The sequence below is a fragment of the Pterocles gutturalis genome, unplaced genomic scaffold, assembly GCF_000699245.1.
Source record: "Pterocles gutturalis isolate BGI_N339 unplaced genomic scaffold, ASM69924v1 scaffold23928, whole genome shotgun sequence".
Lineage (NCBI taxonomy): Eukaryota > Metazoa > Chordata > Aves > Pterocliformes > Pteroclidae > Pterocles > Pterocles gutturalis.
Genome location: NW_010121139.1, coordinates 1,068 through 19,499, shown reverse-complemented (window position 1 = coordinate 19,499; position 18,432 = coordinate 1,068). Strand labels below are relative to the sequence as shown.

Genomic DNA, 18,432 nt, shown 5'->3' with positions numbered 1-18,432 from the left:
GGCCTGGCACCCTCCCCTCTTCCAGCCCCAGTGGAGGCCAGTACCTGTGTAGTTCTCGTTGCCCTGGGCCACCTCTCCCAGGAGGTGAGCAATGGCAGAGCTTACAGCTTTCGTGCTGTTCCCCAGATCCTGGGCACACTTCTCCATCTACGGAGCGATGAACAAGGGCATGCTGGTGGGCTGCACCTCCAGCCTCCACCCCATGGCTCCCCCACCCAAGCACCCAGCGTGCATCACCCTACGCTGCTTTTCTCTATGCCCTCACCGTCTCTCCCGGCAGCTTGCCATCACGGGCAGCTGCCTTGGCTTCCTGCAAGTCTCTCTCCAAGCTCTGTACCAGACCCAGCGCAGAGTCTATCTCCAGGGGTCCGCATGCCTCCTGAGCCTGCAATGGGGCAGAAGGGAAGGTGAGCACGGCAACTGCCAAGCCCATTGTGCTGCAGCAGACACCGTGACCCACCACCGAGCAGTCCCCACCATCCCCCTCTGCTCTGCACAGGCAGGGTCCTGCTGCAGGGTGGACCTTCTGGGTGGCTCACCTTCTGGGCAGCTGTGCGGAGCTCGGCCAGAGCGGCGGCCAAGTTCTTGGCACACTGGCTGAGCTGCATCGCGGAGGCTTGGTCTGTGATGGTGGGAACAGTGGCCTTGGCTGCAGCTACCATCTTCCCACCGGGCTGCCGGGCCAAAAGAAAAAGCCATGAGAAGAGAACAAACACACAGCATTTCTCTGCTGCCCACCTGCAGTAGGTTTCTCAGAAGGGCCAGGCACAGTATGAAAGCTGTAATGCCCGTGCCAGAGCTGGCACAGGAATCTCCGGGCAGCGTGGGTACCTGCAGGAAGTTCTGGCTGGCAGCAATGAGAGCCAGCTGGGCGCTGGGGCTGTCCGGCTGGGACTGGCTTCCTCGCACACCCTGCACCAGCATTGGGATCTGCTCTGCCACCACCTGCCAGAGAAGAGGTTCACTGGAGAGGCTTGGCCAGAAAGGGACAGATCTAATCCAGGACCAGTGACCAAAAGATCAGTTCCTGGGGGAGCTGTGTAAGGATCACAAGGTCCTGTCTGCCCACTGTGGCCAAGCATGGAGATCCAGCATGGCTGATGGGAGGTGGGATGGGGACAGGCAGGGCAGGAGATGCCAGAATCAGGCCTGGGCCCTTCCTTACCTTGCAGCTCTGCACTAGCTGCTGCTGTGCAGCAGGGTTCTTGTTGGAGGAGGCGGCGTGCTGTGCAGCAGCGATGGTCTGGGTGGCGGAGGCGGCAGCTTGCTTGGCTGCATGCTGGCAGAGGGAGGGATGGGTTAGCATCAGGGCAGCCTGACCCAATCCCCTCCATCACACACAGAGGCCCAGCTCCCACTAAACTTCTCCTCCCATGCCTCTGCCTGTGACACTGGAGTTATCATCAGCACCCCTGATGTCTGTTGTCCCAAAACAACGTGGTGTGCACAAAGGAAGGGAAGGGAGCAGCCAGGAGGTCTCTGCTGGATGCAGCATGGACACTCTACATAAAAAGGACTTTATCCTTCTAGAAAGCGCAGGATGCAGGGGCTCCTGGACTTGTTTGCTGACCATGCCTGCTTGCCCTCCACAGCCTTTTGCCTGGTGTCTCACCTCCAGCTTGTGCACGAGCTTCTTCTTGATGGCATTCTGGGCTGCAGCATTGGTCGCCATGCGGAGCCCCTCCGCTGCCTCACGCAGCCGCTGCTGCTGCTCCTCACTGTCTGGGTGGGCTGCGGCTCCCTGAAGAAAGCAGGAAACCTATCACACCTCACTGGCAACACTGGGTCCCTTGTCCTCCTGCAGTAGCGGTTGTGCTCCAGCCTGATGCCGGGGAGTCCCCCCACAGCAGCCTGGCCACTTACGGTGGAGATGCCCAAAGCCCCTCCAGGAGAGGTCAGCAGCAAAAGAGCTAACAGCTTCTCTGTTACCACCCACAGCTCCAGGAGGAGCCCCACTCTATTGCACAAGTCCTCAGCCTGGTGTAAGACTTTGCTCTGTGAAGTTCTGCCCCCACCCAGGGGCTGCTTGTCCCCTTTGCAGCACGGAACCAAGAGCGTTGGATAGAGCTGGGGGCCAAGGCCAGCGTCCATCCTCACCCATGCCACTGACCTTCGCAGCTTCCACCATCTTGGCAGTGGCATCGGCCAGGATCTTGGCCGCACTCAGCAGCTTGCGTGAGTTCTCCAGGTCTGTTTCTCCCTCTGCATCAGCTTTGATGGCATTGACGAGGTCAGAGGTGGCCTGAGCCAGAATACGAGCCTGCCGCACCATTTCCCCTGGGACAGAAAGGAAGAGTGGCCTGTTAGCAAGTCCCATGGCCTCCCCAATACCTGCCCATCCACCGGATGCCACCAGCTGCTCTCACCAGCATCACCCATAGAGCTGAATATGTTCTCGGTGACGTTGAGGATGGTGTCAGTGGCCTGGTCATAGCGCCCGATGGGCTGCCCGCCCAAGGCGTGCTGCTTGATGTGCTGCAGCAGGTCGTTCAGAGCCTGGGTGACAGCCGTGGCTGCCACCCCCACCTGCTTCAGGAGCTGGTCATCATTGGTGGCTGCCTTGGAGGCCTCCACGCAGCCCTCTGCTGACTTGGCCACCAACTTGCCAGCCTCGATCAGCTGTTCCTGGCAAACTGGGGAGCTGATTGTGGGAGCCACTACCTGGAGTGGAGGAGAAAGGTGAGGCAGTCAGTGCAGTGGGCTCCTTGTCAGAGCTGTGCAGAGACAGCTGTCCCCAGCTTCTGCTCCTCCAAAGAGGGTATTCAGTGCTTGGGCACAGTGGCAGGGACCCCATCCTGAGGCAGCCCGTACTTCTGGTGCTAGACCCCTAAGATTCTGCCTGAGGACGTGTGGTCCTGGCACACTTCTGACCCCACTGTGGAGCTGCCATCAGCCAGGTGATGCTTGCAGCCACGCCGAGGCAAGGGTTAACCTTGCTGCTTACCTTGGTGCAGGCCACCAGCTGGGAGGTGGAGAGGGCACACTGTGTGGCAGCTGCGATCACCTGCGTCTGCAGCACGGCGTCCTCTGTTTTCTGAGCCACGTTCTTTGCTTTGAGCACAAGTGCAGCTGCGGCGCTGGCCACTGCCTTTGCCAGTTGCATGAGCATGTCCTGGTGAGGGACAGAGAGTGTCAGTGCAGGAGCCACGGAGGAGGCAGGACCGTCCGCAGGACTCTCATGAAATATTCAGTGGGGAAATGTGAGCTCTCGGGGGCCTTTCATCCACTCTGTCCCAGCACTGTCAGCACCAAACACTTGGAATGGCTGGCAACACCTTGACCCCATCTCTGCTGTGTGCTACAGCTGGCAGAGAGGCTGTAACCTGGCCCTGAGCCACAGCCTGCACCACAGCACTGCCACCAACATCACCTAGAGCAGCTCGGGCAACACACAGCATCATCCCAACACCTGCAACCTGCTCATTGCCCACTCCCCAGGTGAGAGCCCATGCTGAGTCCCTAACTGCACCTGTGCTGGTCTGTCTGGGATAAAGTTAATTTTCTTCATAGTAGCTAGCATGGGGTTATATTTTGGATTTGTGCTAAAAACAGTGGTGATAATGCAGAGATGTTTTAGTTACTGCTGAGCAGTGCTTACTGTCAGTCAAGGCCTTTTCTGCTTCTCACCCCACCTCACCAGTGAGTAGTCTGGGGGTGCTCAAGAAGTTGGGAGGGGACACAGCTGGGACAGCTGACCCCAGCTCACTAAAGCGATATTCCACACCATACAATGTCATAGTCAGCATATAAAGCTGGGGGAAGGAGGAAGGGTGGGATGTTCAGAGTGATGGCATTTGTCTTCTGAAGTCACCGTTATGCATGATGGAGCCCTGCTTTACCAGAGATGGCTGCCAATGGGAAGTAGTGAATGAATGCCTTGTTTTGCTTTGCTTGTGTGCATGGATTTTGCTTTACCTGTTAAACTGGCTTTATCTCAACCCACGAGTTTTCTCACTTTTACTGTTCCGATTCTCTCCCCCATCCCACAGGGAAGGAGTGAACAAGCGGCTGTGTGGGGCTTATTGCCAGCTAGGGTTAAACCACGACAATACCACAGTGACAAATTGCCACAAGGTACCACTGACACGGCTTGGCTTTCCACCCCATGCAAAGCCAAATGGCAAAAAAATTACAAAGCCCTCTGGCCAAATGGCAAGCACAAACCAGCAGCTGCATGGGCTCACCCCACCAGTAAGAGGTGAGCAGGAGATGCTGCCACAGTGGCCATCTGTACTGCAGGCATGCCAGCTATTTCGTACCTCGTTAGCAACAGGGTACACTTCTGCTGTCATTCCCAGGGCTAAAGGAGAGGTATAACACAGCAACCAGCCTCCTCTCCCCCAGGAGCAGCAGGGAAGGCTCAGGGCCACCCTGCCAGCATGCAACAGGCAGCGATGAGCACACAGCAAATGGCTTTCCTGCAGGGCATCAGACATGACAGCACACTGCTGACAACAGGATTAGCTCCCACGGCACACTGCTGGTGAAAACTGGCAGCACCAGTGCTAGACAGCAAATGCTTGAGGCAAAGACCTTGGTACACAGGGCAGCGCTCTCTGCTTGCTGCACTTGCAATCCTCCTGCTGTGTGCGTGCTCAAAGCAAGTGGCCCTGCACCCTGTGACAGCTAAGCCTCCAGCCACCAGTCCAGAAATGTTGCAGCCTCCCCTTGCATCCTGCAAGTCAAGACTACCACCACTGCAATCCGCCACCTTTCCAGACAGGAGGAGAGACCAGAGAGAGCATGCACCCAGTTCCAGAGTCCCCAGACTGCTGCATCTGAGCCCAAGGAGGGAAGAAGATACACTCGGGTCTGGCAGCTGCAAGGCAGAGCAATCCGCTGCATGTGTGCAAATCGTCTTTCAGGTCCCAAATCCACCCTTTCTGGCTGCTCTGTCCTGGCACTGCTGCCTGGCCAAGTATGGCTTCCTGCCCTGATGCTAGCTTTTCTGCTCCCCTTGGTTATCTGTCCAGGCTTTTCTGCTCGTGTTGAGGCTGTGTGACCACCATGAACAGAAACTCCTTCTTTCTGGAGTCTGTTTTGCTCTATACTACGGCTGGCTCCTTCTCCACAGCACGGTGTGCTACCTCCCTTGGGCTGGAAGGAGCAGGCATGGGAAAGCAAGCTGGCTGGAAGTCAGTTCAGCCAAAATAAAACATCCCATGAGGCCCCAGCCACCCTGGTTCTCTGACAGGGGCAGAGAGGCAGCTCCTACAGGTAAGGAGTGGCAGGCAGGAGCTGAGGCAGCTGCAAGGGAGGACTCCTGAGGCAGCACTTGCCTGAGCAGCGACCCGAGTGCATGGACTTCTGAGAGCTGACCACCAGAAAAGCAGATTTTTGACAAGAGCCCTTCTCCAAAAAGTTCAGTTGATTGTCCCCAGAGGAGCACCCCTCACATCGGAGAGGGCAAGGACCACCAAGCCATGCCTACAGCCCCCTTTTACCGTCTTTGGGTCAGAGGCAGGCAGGATCCAAGCACGCCGGCTTTCTGGGATCTACACAGGAATCCACAAGATAAAAGGTGTTATATCACAGAGGCTCTAGGGACAGAGATGGGCAATGGCCTGTCTCCTTCCTCAGCAAAGTCACTTCTGGGCACCGGACAAACTCCGGCCCAGAGCCCTCCTGCCAGTTGTGTGCAAAGGCTGATGGTTTTAGGGACTGGATGTCCCTGGGTGTTGCCAGGGCACTCACCTGGAACCGGGGGTCGGTGTCACTCTCCCCAATCTGCTGCAGCAGCTCCCCACTGGTCTGGCCCACGAGGCCGGCAGCCTGCAGGAGATTCTGGCGAGGCTGTGAGGAATGAGGAAAGAGCAACACTGAATTTATGACCAAGCCCTAAAAACTCACCTGATGGTTCCCCTTCGCTTCCACCCTCCTCTCAGCCCCACAACCCTTCCTGCCCCCCACCTCAGCACTGGCAGGCTGTGCTGTCTTCAGCAGGTCCGAGATCTTGGCTGCCTGCAGAAGCTGCCGCCCGTTCCCTCCCTCGTCCTCCATCAGCGCAGCCAGCAGCTTCACGCCCTTGGACATCTCCGTCAGGTTGGAAGAGATGGTGGTGACGGCGCAGCCCACGGCAGTGTAGTCTGTGTCCGCTGGATCCCCTGCACAGGGAGAAGACAAGTCAGAATGGGATGGGCTTCAAGTGATGCTCCAAGAGCATCCCCACGCCTGTTGCTGATGTGGTTCTCCTTCCTGGGAGCAGGGAGAGTGACCCTCTGGCCCCTAAGCCTGAAAGGTGGTCACATCAGCTGAGTTTGGGCAGGAGAGCCTGGGGAAAGAGAGCTGCACCGTGCCTAGAGGTATGGCAGGGACTGGACAACATGCTTCTGGTCCAGAGGATGGCTGGTCAGCCAAAGACCAAAAGGACTGGGCTAGGCACAGGCAGGGATCTAAAGGCAGGGCAAGCTGTAGGGGGGCACGGCCAGCTCTACAAGCAGTTGCAGCTGACATAGCTCTAGCTCGGGCAGGCAGGCTCCTCCAGTCCCTGATGGAGGGCAGGACCTGCAGTCTTCAGCCAGACAAGAGAGATCAAGCCCTCTGCAGAGATGGGGCATCCCTCTTCTCCAACACTCCACATACCTGCAGTGAGGTTGACCACCGAGGCTGTGCCAGCAGTGATAGCATCCACTTGGGAGTGGATCTCATGCTTCGACTCATCCATCTTATTTTTGCGCCAAGCTTTGGATGCCTGAAATTGGAAGAACAGGATCAGGAGATTGTGGTGGAGGTGGTGGGTAGTTCACCGTGCTCACACAGAGAAACGAAGGAAAGAGGAGACAAGGAAGAAAGAAGGAATAGCTGTGACCACCCAAAACTCCCCAGTCCATCCTGACCAAGTAACATGACCAAGTGTCCCCTCCACTGCTGCCCTCAGAGTCAGATACAATTCCACTTCTTTGCAGGCAGCGGATATTCCCAGGAGCTGCTGAATTCTCTCCTGGGAATGCGGCCAGCCTCACCCAGCCCAGCCAACAGCCTCCACTGAGGTCCCCCAAGGCACCCCGTCTTCACCCGACACTCACAGCATCCTGCCCGAGGGGTGGCAAGGTCTCAAAGTCGTCCAGTGTGGCCTGGGCTGCATGCACAGCCTGCATGCTGGAGTTGATGGTGCCGGTCAGGGCTTGCTGGGCTGAAGTCTGCAACACAGGGACAGTTTGAGGTATGCCAGGGGCCTGAAATCTAGGCTCAAATATTTGGCTCGCACACCCCCCTGAAACATGGTGTAACATGCTGTTGGTGACAGTGTTCTAGGTAAGCGCCTCCACAAAGCGGGGTGCACTATGCAGTGGGACCTCACAAGGCTTTTACAGCAAGCCCCACAGCAGGCTGAGTGGGGCCAAAGAACAGTCTGCTTGTGGCCTTTTCCAAGCATTTCTCCAGCTATAGAGGATGTGGGGGACATCAAAGCCAGGCACAGGGCTCTGCTGCAAACCACAGCACTGGTGGGGCTGGCCGGGCACAGCAGCTCAGGGCAGCTCAGCCTGAAGGAGAGGCTGCGTGTGCCAGCCAGGGGAAAATGCCAGGGTGTAGCTCAAGTTTGCAGAGCAGGTGCGTGAGGATGCCAGCTCAGCCAGGTCAGCAAGCACACGAGGCCAGCGGCACAGAGCCCCTGCTCTTCACAGCCAGCCAACGCCTGGCTGTGGACCCAAATGGATGGGTCTACACAAGCCTGATGGGCACCTTTCAGAGTTTGTGCCCTACGGTGTGCGCAGGAAGAGCTTACCAGGGGAGGCATGTGCCCTCGGTGCATCTGGCCACTGGTGATTTGCAGCTGAGGCTGCGGCATTGTGCCCACCTGGAAGTTTTCTGGCCCTCCAGCCCCTGTCCGCATGATGGCTGGCAGAGCCACTGAGCCCAGCTCCGCCTTGCCTACACGGTTAAACTGCTGCTGCAAGACGGTCGACCTGAAATGGGGAGAAATACCGGGTCAAGGGATGCCCATGGCATCTCCACCAAGCCGTGCAGAAGTGCTTCTGCTGAAGGACTGGCAGCACTTCCTCCAGACACACTGTGCTGCAAGCTTGGCTGAAGCCCGCTCTCCACTCAAGTTCTGCTTAGCAGCTAACTTGCTTCTGGAGGACTTACTTCTTTGGAGAAACGGAGTCTTCCAGCATGGTGGACTCCTCATCCCCCTCCAGTCCAAAGTGGTCTTTGCTCTTTTTCTGTGGTGGGAAAGAGAAAACATGTAAGCCAGGACACATCTCACAGCCTTCCCCTCCTCCTGCAGCCCAGGTACCATACCAGGGCAACAGGGTCCCCCTGCCCCATCTCCAGCACCCCCAGCAGCACCGTGTGCCAATGTCTGTCTGGAGGCACCTGGAATGGGCACCCTGCACTCCTCTCTGGAGAGGAGCCGATTATCGGCACTCTTTTCAGCACAGCCTCACCTTTTTGAGGATGATGTCGATATAGCCGGCAATCAGCTGGGCGATCTGCTCCCCCTCCGTCGTCTGCACTGAGTAGTAACCATCCTGGTAATCTCCAAAATCCTGCAAAAGCAGGGCACAGGGTAGCACCAGAGCAGAGCACTGGTGGCCACCCTGAGCCCCTCTGGTATGCGCTAAGCACCCAAGTGCTGGACTCTGAACCCACAGACAGGAGAGGCACCAGAGGAAGGCAAGGTTGTCCCACCACCGGGCAATACCCCAGAGACAGGTTGGCATGAGAGCAGCCCCCTGCAGAGGCACTGCCGGGAAGGGGGGGTAGAGGACCAGGGTTGGTCCCTACCAGGGTGAAGCTCTTGGGTGAGGCTGCCCAGCGCTTGATGTTGGTCAGGCTCCACTCCTGAATCACTTCCTTGGTCTTCTCGTCCACACGCATCACACACTCCTTGGTGATCCCCAGCAGCCGTGGCACCAGCTTGTTCTTCCCCTTCATCTTCTCCTGCAGGCCACAAAAGAAGGGTTGTGGGCTGCCCTCACGATGGATCCATCCAGGCAGAGACCTTTACAGCCTCCCTTAGCTACCAAACACTCCCAAGGCCAAACTTTCACATGGTGACAACCATGACACAGGGCTTGAAAAAGACAGAAGAAAAGCAAGACATGGGAAGGCAGTGGACATGGGAAGGCAAGAAGGACAGGTGGACAGCAGGGATGCAGTGAAAACCAGACCAATATGGGTTGAGGGGTAGCAGCTGGATGGAGACACAACAGATGGAGAGATGCTGGAGTAAAGGGAATTTTGACCAGGGGAGCTGCTGCTTTACCTTGACCAGGAAGAAAGAGACCCCATAGGTCTTGAGTGAACGTGCAAGTTTCACGTAGCGAACTTTGGCCTCAATCTCACTCATGTTCCCACAGTTTTTGTGGGCCTGCAACAGCAAAGAGAGAACATCACGCTAGCACGACGGTCTCCTGGCTGTGCCACCATTGCCCTGTCACAGCCTTTCCAGGCTCTCACTGCCCCACCAGTATTCCCTACCCCTGCTACAGCTTCCCTCTGACCTTTGGGACCTCAGAAGCTGCCTTGTCTGCCCACCTATAGCTTCCTCCTCCTATTTCTACACCTACCAAGCCACTATGTGTTGCCTCCAGGGAAAAGAGCAGCCTCAACCTTTGGCAAGGAGGAAGAAGAAGCCCAGGTCTTAACATCCCCCCTGCACGTACCATGAAGATCTTGCGCTCCCCTTTCTGCTTGATGTACTCCTTGGGCAGGAAATCCTTGAGTCTGCCAAGAGACAGCCAAGCCAGCTGTTAGCAGCAGAGCCCGAAGCCTTGTCATGCCCTACAAAGAGGCCCAACACAGAGCCTCGGACAAACCCCTGTCAGGGCACGGGCTGGGAGTTTTTGAGAGCAGGAAGGATGTGTAATGAAAGCTGCCTCGGGAGCTGCCTTGCTGACAGTGGGGTGGAGGTGCTGAGGACACAGCTCCTTGTGTAGCATCAGGGGAACCTATATAGTGGCCTGGGGTCCTCCTATCAGAGCTGGCTGCTTGTCCCCGGGGGGTGCCAGAGAGAACAAGATGGGGTGCTAGGACTCCTTGCAGCCAGCACAGACCTCCATGCTTGGGCACTGTGCTTCAGTGAGGAGAGAGGTCCCTCCAGAGATATCTGTGTCCCCAAGCCCTGTGTGCTGGCACACTGCTGGGGGCTGCCAAGCTGCTTGAGCCACCTGGGAGTCTCCGGTACACTCACTCCAGAAATCCCGGCTTGTGTTTCTGCTCATTGTGTGGCCCGAACTGGATCTGACACTGGTAGCCAGCAAACTCGCAGGCTTTGTCAAAGGAGACAGGGTGGGAACCGTTCAGGATGTCGTCACGAGCCTGTGTGGGAAGAGAAGACACCACTGTGGGCTTGGCAGCCACACAGCCCTGCCACTGCCACTGCTCCCTTCCACATCGGGCAGGACCTGTTTTCCAGACAGAAAAGAAGCGGCCCTGAAAAAGAGGAGGATCTAGGGGCAGGCTGTCTCCTACAGGGCCCATCATCATGCCTGGGAGAGGAACAGCAGCAGGATTTCAGGATGGTTCATTCCTACCAGGTAGAGGAGACACAGGATCCCCTGGGGAGCTCCAGAGCATGCAGGAGATAACTGGGCATCCTGGAGTGCCCCTGTGATGGCTCCTGGCCAAAACCCTCAGCCACCAGCCCTGGCAGGGGGCTGGCACAGGGCAGCAGAGCTAGGCGCTCTGGGGAGCTGTACCTGCACATAGAGCAGGTTGAGCTGCACAGGATCTCGCGAGTCCACGTTCTGGTCGGAGTAGAAGAACTTGCGCCGCAGCAGCAGCGTTTCGTTGTCGTCAATGCCTTGCTCGCGCAGGGTCCGGCCATGGTCCAGCCAATTCACTGCAGGCAATGCCAGGGTGTGAGCAGGGATGGGCAACCAGGCAGGGTCAGTCCCAGCCCTGGGGCTGCTCACATGGAACACAAAATGGATGTCCATCTGATGCATCCCGGCTCTCACCCCTCTGCCCTGGGCCTCCCAGCAGGAGACACTCCAGGGAGCATAGGCACATGTCCCCTTGTCACAGTCCTCTCCAGTGTCACCTCCGCTCCCTTGCATTTGGTCTTCCCCTTGCAGGGGTCCCTGTTCCCCTCCCCACAGCCCTTGGCATGGGCTGACCCTGTCCCCAGCACGTGCAGGCACATACACTCATCATCCGTGTGCAATTTCTGCTTGAGCTTCTCCATCTTCTTCTCATCTCGTAGCAAGGTCTTATCTTTCTTGAGGGTGCCAGTAACCTCCTCCTTCTTCTCTTCCATAATCTCCCGAACAAGTGAGTACTCATCATAGTTGGTGATGCCTGCAGGAGAGCAGAGGACCAAGCTCAGCATGATGTTGCTACAAAATACAGAGCCTGGAGAGACGGAAAGGTGCAGAACAGTGTCCCCTCCCCAGTGTCACACACAGCCCTCAGACATCCCCACTGCCAGGCCATCCACCCCAGAGCTACTGCTGTTCCTCCAGTACTCCCATCAGATGCTGCCATCTCTCCCCAGCTCCCTTCCTTCCACCTGTTGCTACCCCCTCCTCTCACCAATCCGGGCACAGATTGTCATGAGCATGTCCGTGACGGTTTTGGAGTCATCCACCATCACTGTTTTCACTGTCCCATCCAGCATGCGGATCTTCAGGGGCCTCTGCTTCTTCTTGTACTCCATGGTGTCCTGCAGACACAGCAGAGCACAGCTCCCAGAAGTAGCACCGGAGCAGGGTGCCTGCATCCCACCATCACGCTGACAGCTCCCTCTCCCCAGTGCAGTTGTGTGGGGGACGCAGGGTGCTGTGAGGCCCAATGCAAGGCAGCAGGGCAGGCACCCACACAACCTCCACACCATGGGCACGACCCAACCGCAGAGCCAAGGTGGGTACCAGCTGGAAGGATCTGCGATAGATGCTTACCCCATTGCGAAGCATGTAGTAGTCCAGAGCCTTCCCAGCCTCCAGCCATATCCCTTTCTTTGGGTCTTCATCCGAGAGGAACAGCCCAAAATCATTGGCTGAAAAACAGCAAAAGTCTCTGCCAGGGTAATCCTGAGCAGGACAGGACCACAAAGATGCTAGCCTGCACCCAGGGATGTACATTGGCACAGCCCAATCCGTGAAGCACAGCAGCACTGTAAATGCTGGAGGCTAAACCTAACAAGCAGGCAAAAAGCTGACAAGCAAGCTTCGAAGTACATGTTTTACCATAGTTATCTACGGAAAAAATCATCTGAAGTATGCCTACGTAATGCTGAACTTGGAACTGACAGACACAACAGAAGGAAAAGCTTCGAGTTGTGGTTGACAGCCCTCTGAAATCTTCAGTGCAATGTGTAGTAGCAGCCAGAACAAGGTAGTAAAATGCTGGGTATCACCAGGAAGGGTACTGGGAACTGGTCTACAAAACCTAGGCACATCCACACTTTGAGTATTCTGTGGTGGCGTGGTCTGCACCTCCCCAGAAGGACACAGCAGAGTTTGAAAAGATACAGAGAGAGGCTACTATAATGATGGAGCCTTGGTATGAGGGACTGAAGGAGCTGTGACTACTCCATTTGGGGAGGAGGAGCCTGAAGGATGGGATCAAGGCTTACACAGTCTTACAGGTGGTGAGTAAGTGCTGTTCACCAAATCCGGCTGCCTCAGGGCTGGGGTACCCAGGGAAAGTGCTGGTGCTGGATGCCAGACAGTGGCAACCCAGCTTGGACCCACAGGGATAGCCCTGTTTTCATGCTACAAGAGGCCAGCACCATGCCTGGCTTTGCCCTGGGCAAGGTCCTTCTCCACCCTTCCAACAACCCTACGCCGCAGGCTGTCTTGGCTGACTTCTGAGTTTATAACGAGTCATCTCGTTGGCAGCTCTCTGCGGGGAGGGACAAATTCCTAAGCCGCCCCACTCCTGCCTGGCTAACACTGCTGTTAGGATACTACTAGACAAGGAGCAGAAAAATCATGGAGGCTTGACATTTTATTTTTAAATTAAAAAAAACCCCAAACTATTTTCAAAGCAAATTCCAAGAGGATAACTCTAAAGCACTGAAAACTGAGCAGCTTGCCCCAGATCCATAACTTGGGCAGGGAGAGGTGCCTCCCGAGACAGAGCAAAGCAGAGTTGGAAACCTACACCGGAGTTCTGCCAGCCCAAAGATGACAAAAAAACAGGGTAGCTCAAAAAGGGACCCCCGTATGCCACTGGGTGAGGAAAGCAAAGAGAAACAAAAGCTGCATAGGAACTGATAGGAAAAGAAAAGCTGTGAGCAACTGAAAAGGAACTCGGGAATAAGCAGTTCCCTTTAAGGCTTTCCCCTTGCCTTTTTTTTTTATAAGCAGGCTGGCTCACGCCCAGGAGCAGGAAATGCAATGTTCCCTCCAACACGGCTACAGACAGCCCCGAGTCGACATAAACATCCAGCCCCTCTCTGAAACTGAAACCCATGGTCCGCTGGACTGCTGGCTGGCCGGGCACAGCGCAAGAAGGCATTTCCTTTCATCCTCGAGGAATTTGCTGCTTCCAGATGTCACCGCACTCCCCCTCCTCTTCCCACGACTCCTGACCTCCTGTTTGCTGCCTCTCCCTTGTGGCACAGCTGCTTTCAGAGGCGGCAGGGACCCAGGAGGGCCCCCGAGATGATGTCCCAGTGCTCAAGCCCCCCCCATCCAGGCTGGGGACAGGCCACGTCCGCATGGGTGTGAGTCACATCATGAGCTCATGAGCCATAAGCTTAATTTTGAGCCTGGTGGCAGCAGGGAGATATTAGAGCGGAGAAGGCTTAGCAAGGTAATGGAGCACCAGCATGGGTCTGGCAGAGAGCTGCCAGTAGGGGACAGATCAGATGGAGGACTGTATGTTCCTTAAGAAAGGAAAAATTAACTTGTATGGTTTGTTAATGCTCACTATGACGACCCTTGCAACCATTTAAACCCACCTAGTCCTGGCTGGTGGTGACAGATGCAAGCAGAAGAGCAGCAGAGACAGAAAGGGCAGCACGCTCAAAGAGCTTAACAAGTACTTCCAAATGTGGTTTCCTGCCTTCCAACCCCCAAATTTCTTCTGGGGTGTTGAGGAGTGAGCCTCAGCTCAGCACCTCACCTTAGCTGGGCAGGAAGGCTTAGACCTTGCTGCTCCCACCCTCCCACTGCTCTGGGAAAGCCCAGATAGGCACAGAGACAGGAGAGGAAAGGGAGACAGATGAAATGCCAGGAGCTAAGCAGGGGTGGCCCTGGCATGGAAGCCAGCCTGATTGTGGACTTACGCTGTCCCATCTGGGCCTCGGGCACCCGCTCACGGATCATTCGGCAGGCGTCATACACCATGGTGGAAGGCTCGAACTGCATCGTCTTCACCACATTGCCAATGCTGATTTTCAGCGAGAGGGCAACCATGGTGGCGGCTGGGCTGTCCCCACTCCTGCGTCACGGGCTGGAAGAGACAGATGGTTTAGCTCTGACTGCTGGCCCCTCTGGTGCACAGCGTCTACTTCCCAAAAATTGGAACCCAGCTTCTAGCAGCAAGCAAGGGCTGCACCCTGGGCTGGTGAGCTTGCAAGGGGGTCCCACTTTCCAGCCCTGTGCTGACACCAGGTTCTCTGGCCAACGTTGGGACCCTTGTCTCCTCGTCACAAGGTCCCAAAGTCTGCTCACCCACCAGAGCAACAGTAGCTGGTAACCCAGTGGAGATGCTGCCAGCAAGGAGGAAGCAAGTGGGAGCACGCAAGATAAGCTGGGATAGCACGACAGATGGGTTATAATTAAACCTGTCATGACACAGAAGCCACAAGAGGAAAACCAAGCTTTGACCTGAAGCTGGCAAGGCCCTGCCCTGGCTATCAGGGCCCACCATGTCGCCAGTGGACGGTGCTGAGCCGGCAGCCTGAGCACAGACAGACACGGAGGGACGGAAAAGCCTGGAGCCACTCGGGGAGGCGAGATAAGGGCGCCAGGCACTGAACTAGCCCATTGAAATAACTGCCTGAGTAAAGCACCACTCACATCGAGTGAGCGCTCATAGATGGGGGTCTATGGCAGCAGCTGCTGCACAAGCCCGGGCCAAGAAACCTGCGCGCAGGATGATGTGCAGGAAGGCAAGGGACCAGCCACTGAATCTTTGCTGCAAGGGCACGTTAGAGTAACACCACACCACCTGCAAGAGGCTTCAAGCTGCATGCAGCTCAAAGGATCAGCTTCAAGGTTGAAAGACTGTGTAGATCTGCTTCAGAGCAAGCACTTCTTAACCGGGCTCTGACACATCAGGTTTAATAATACTTAATTAAAATGGTCATATTCCTACAGCAGAGAATAGTCAGAAATAAATGACGAAAGTAAAAGGAGACTGTAAACAAGCCTCGTTGCTCGCCTGCTGCAGCTTGTAGAGCCCACTCCTTTGGGTTTAGCCACTGTGCAGAAGCTTTCAGTGCTTTCCCAAGTTGCTGCGCCCCATGAGGTCCCTGTGCCGCATCCTTCTCAGCACCCCTGGTCCCCAGCTGGCCCCAACCTGGAACTCTCCAGCACTGACAACCCTTTTCCTCTCTCCAAAAGCCTGCTCGTGGGGAAGGAGTCCTCTGCTCCGCCTTAAACCTGGCTGCCTTGTCCTTAAACCTCAGCTGGTGGGAGAATGCAAAAGCACTGGCAGGGTGCACTGTTATCTGCTTGTTCTCTTCTATATTGATTTTCTCCTAACAGAACTCCTATTATGGCTGTCAGGGAAAGGTTGCTGGCCACGTGCATCCTCAGCCTGGCTCCAGAAGAGCCCTGGGCAAGGTCTGCTGGCAGCCTCCCTCACCTGCCATGCACCACAGTGGCACATGGTGAGCCTGTGCATCCCCACTGGGTGCTGCCAGCTCCAGTGCCCCGCAGAAGAAGGTATACTGGTAAGGGCTGCTCCCAACCACAGACCTGAGCGGGCTAAGAACAGGATCTGCGATGGATACAAAGCTCCTACATCCGATTTTGGCCAGGAGCAAGTGAGGGGGCAGAGGTCCTGCCCCTGCAGAGCCATAAAGCCGTGTTGGTGTTGCGGGGAGGGAGGCAGGGCTGGAGGAGTATGCCGCCTCCGCCAGCACATGGAGCAGCTCCAGCTCTGCATTCCTGAGCTGTTCGGCAATGTTTCTGCAGAGGCCCAGGGCCCTCACTGGCTTTGCTGACGAGGAATGAAATGCATTTCGGGTCCAGGGTGAGGGAGCCCAGTCGCAGCAGGAAGGAGGTGGCGGAGGTGCCTGCCTGTGCCATTGGCATCCATCCGGAAGCACCAGCAAAACTGTGGGGCTGAAGGGATGAGGAACACCCTGCTGTGGAAAGGGCTTTCTGAATACTCCATATGCAAGGCGGGCTGCTGTGGTCACCAGGCCATCTTCTCTACATCTAACAATATTCTTGAGTATAAAGCTGCTTTCTGTTCCTCCACAGGAAAAGGAGAACATACCGCTGCCAGGAGAAGGTCAGAGACCACGGAGGAAAGGGAGAGGAGGACGCTGGACGGCAGAGGAACCGAGAGGAGCCCAGCCATTTCTGCAGCCTCCTCTTGCCCTCCCAAAGCTACCCCATCAGCTGCTGTGCTGGAGGCAGCCCTTAGCACACCCCTCACAGGGGTCACTGTGCTTTCCAAGACCCCAGAGAAGGATGACTACTCAAGACCTCCTACTCTTACTAAAACAAGAGAGCTCAGCAGGGAAGTTAGTTCTGACATCTAGGAAGCCCTCAAAGGAAAGGGAGATAGTTCATTTTAGTTCCCATATTCTACAAAAACAGTTCAGGCTCCAACACATTAATTGCTGACATCAATGTGTAAAGCTGAAATGCTCTCTGCTGCATAAGAAGTGCAACTCCTGAAACCCTGGAAAGATTTGTCAGCAAACATAGCAATTAATCACACAGGGTTTGCAAATTTGCTTCCTCCTGCAAGGGCACCAAGACAGGACTCAGCCTCCATGGATCTCTGCTTTCCAGGTACAGTGTGGGATAGGAAGAGCTGGACTAGACATAAGGGATGAGACACCGTGGGACCCTGGTGCTGCAAACCAGGAAAACAAAGGAAAACGACAGCGAAATTCAAGCTGTCCCTCTGGAAGGAAAAAAAAACCCAAGCAAACCAAGTCTTGATGAACACACACCGAATTTCTGCATTGGCTTGCCTCCAGAGCAAGCAAACCCGTTCTCAATCGGTTGTCAGTATGCAAAGGCAGATAAGGCACTGGAGCAGCGGGCTGGCCAGGCAGCAGCCAGATTACCACACTTCTGCATTTTATGGCAAGCTGCATGCAACCCTTCAGAGCCACGAGCACGCTCCTGAGCCCACTGCAAAACGAGTGGAGGGGGGTTTGTGATGGGGTGCCACGCCCCTGGGAGCCATGCTGGCTGCCTCCAGTTCACCCCGCGCTAGGTGAGGAAAACCATTGCGGTGGTGGGGGTCTCTGGGCTCAGGGCTCTGTTCAGAGGCAGGGGCAGCACCATGCCGGGCTGTGGAACCACCACGTCATTGCCGGCACCACTGAGAGCAAGTTTTCCATCACGTGACGTAACTGCTATATTTGTATCGGCTGAGTTTAGTGCTGCCACAGTTACAGAGGTTTTATATGTTTAAAAAAAATAAAAAAAGTCTATAGTAGCCTGCTGCCATGCTCATAGTGAGTTTCTAGAACAAGCTGCAAATCTTCAAATGCCTTTTCTAAGGAAGACTCCAGATGAGGTTTGGGGGTTTTGTTTGTTTGGGTTTTTTTTTGGGGGGGGGGTGTTTGGCTTCTTTTTTTGTTTTTTTGGCAATGCCAAATTTCACTTGGGAAAGGCCCTGCTCTGGACCACCCCGTGCTGGGAGCTGGCTGCAGGAAGCTTAATCAGCTGCAAACCGCCCCACTGCCCCGGTTTTCCCCGGTTTTCCACAAGCACAGGGGCTGCCAGCCCAGGCAGCGCAACCCTCAGCACAGCCAGGCAGGTACCAGGCCACCGCGATGCCCGACAGCGGTGGCTTTGCTGGTACACTGATGTCTGCACAACAGCACAATGAACTGGGTCAAAAATTAACACAGTAAGAAGCTGGACCCGGCTCTGGCCAGGTTCTCCAGTACAGGACCAGTATACACAGCCACGGCAGGCACTAGTGGCATGGGTGGCTCCGCCCTGGGCCAACGGGAAGGCTGAGCTGGCAGCCCCAGCCGGTGACAGTGCCGCATGCTGCCGAGCAGATTCAGCCTGGTTCCTCTTTCCCAGCTGCGCGTCCTCATCAGACAGGAAAATGGCTTTTTCCAGCTGAGGAAGCTTGCTGCTGTGGAGCGTGAACGGCCGGCGAGCCCTACCCCAGCCCCATGGCACCCCTGTGACCAGTTGGCTGTCACTCACAGCTGGGGCAGGAGCATCCTCTTGTCCCCACAGGGAGGGCAGCCTGCTTGGCATGGGAAACGGGCAAGTGACAGGCAGCAGGGCTGGTGGATCGCAGCCTGCCTGCACGCTCACCCATGCTGAGGTGAAGCAGCTCTGGCCACGAACTGCTGGTGTTTCCCACACATCCCCAGGC

General features: G+C 56.1%; 1 protein-coding gene across 1 annotated transcript in view; it reads right to left on the bottom strand.

Moving 5' to 3' along the window:
- Positions 1 to 14,340, bottom strand: part of TLN1 (talin 1) — a 29,383-nt gene extending 15,043 nt beyond the window's left edge. The window contains exons 1-25 of the mRNA XM_010077153.1: positions 14,183 to 14,340; positions 11,847 to 11,944; positions 11,482 to 11,611; positions 11,095 to 11,247; positions 10,647 to 10,789; positions 10,139 to 10,266; positions 9,612 to 9,672; positions 9,212 to 9,316; positions 8,731 to 8,886; positions 8,391 to 8,492; positions 8,089 to 8,165; positions 7,727 to 7,907; positions 7,026 to 7,139; positions 6,583 to 6,691; positions 5,911 to 6,104; positions 5,695 to 5,793; positions 2,945 to 3,112; positions 2,367 to 2,661; positions 2,111 to 2,277; positions 1,613 to 1,741; positions 1,166 to 1,279; positions 832 to 945; positions 540 to 674; positions 266 to 385; positions 45 to 147 (exon numbers count right to left, since the gene is read on the bottom strand). Coding sequence (XP_010075455.1) covers positions 45 to 147; positions 266 to 385; positions 540 to 674; positions 832 to 945; positions 1,166 to 1,279; positions 1,613 to 1,741; positions 2,111 to 2,277; positions 2,367 to 2,661; positions 2,945 to 3,112; positions 5,695 to 5,793; positions 5,911 to 6,104; positions 6,583 to 6,691; positions 7,026 to 7,139; positions 7,727 to 7,907; positions 8,089 to 8,165; positions 8,391 to 8,492; positions 8,731 to 8,886; positions 9,212 to 9,316; positions 9,612 to 9,672; positions 10,139 to 10,266; positions 10,647 to 10,789; positions 11,095 to 11,247; positions 11,482 to 11,611; positions 11,847 to 11,944; positions 14,183 to 14,312 — 3,325 coding nt within the window. The 5' untranslated portion in view covers positions 14,313 to 14,340. The remainder of the gene's footprint in view (positions 1 to 44; positions 148 to 265; positions 386 to 539; positions 675 to 831; positions 946 to 1,165; positions 1,280 to 1,612; positions 1,742 to 2,110; positions 2,278 to 2,366; positions 2,662 to 2,944; positions 3,113 to 5,694; positions 5,794 to 5,910; positions 6,105 to 6,582; positions 6,692 to 7,025; positions 7,140 to 7,726; positions 7,908 to 8,088; positions 8,166 to 8,390; positions 8,493 to 8,730; positions 8,887 to 9,211; positions 9,317 to 9,611; positions 9,673 to 10,138; positions 10,267 to 10,646; positions 10,790 to 11,094; positions 11,248 to 11,481; positions 11,612 to 11,846; positions 11,945 to 14,182) is intronic.
- Between the last annotated feature and the right edge of the window lie 4,092 nt (positions 14,341 to 18,432).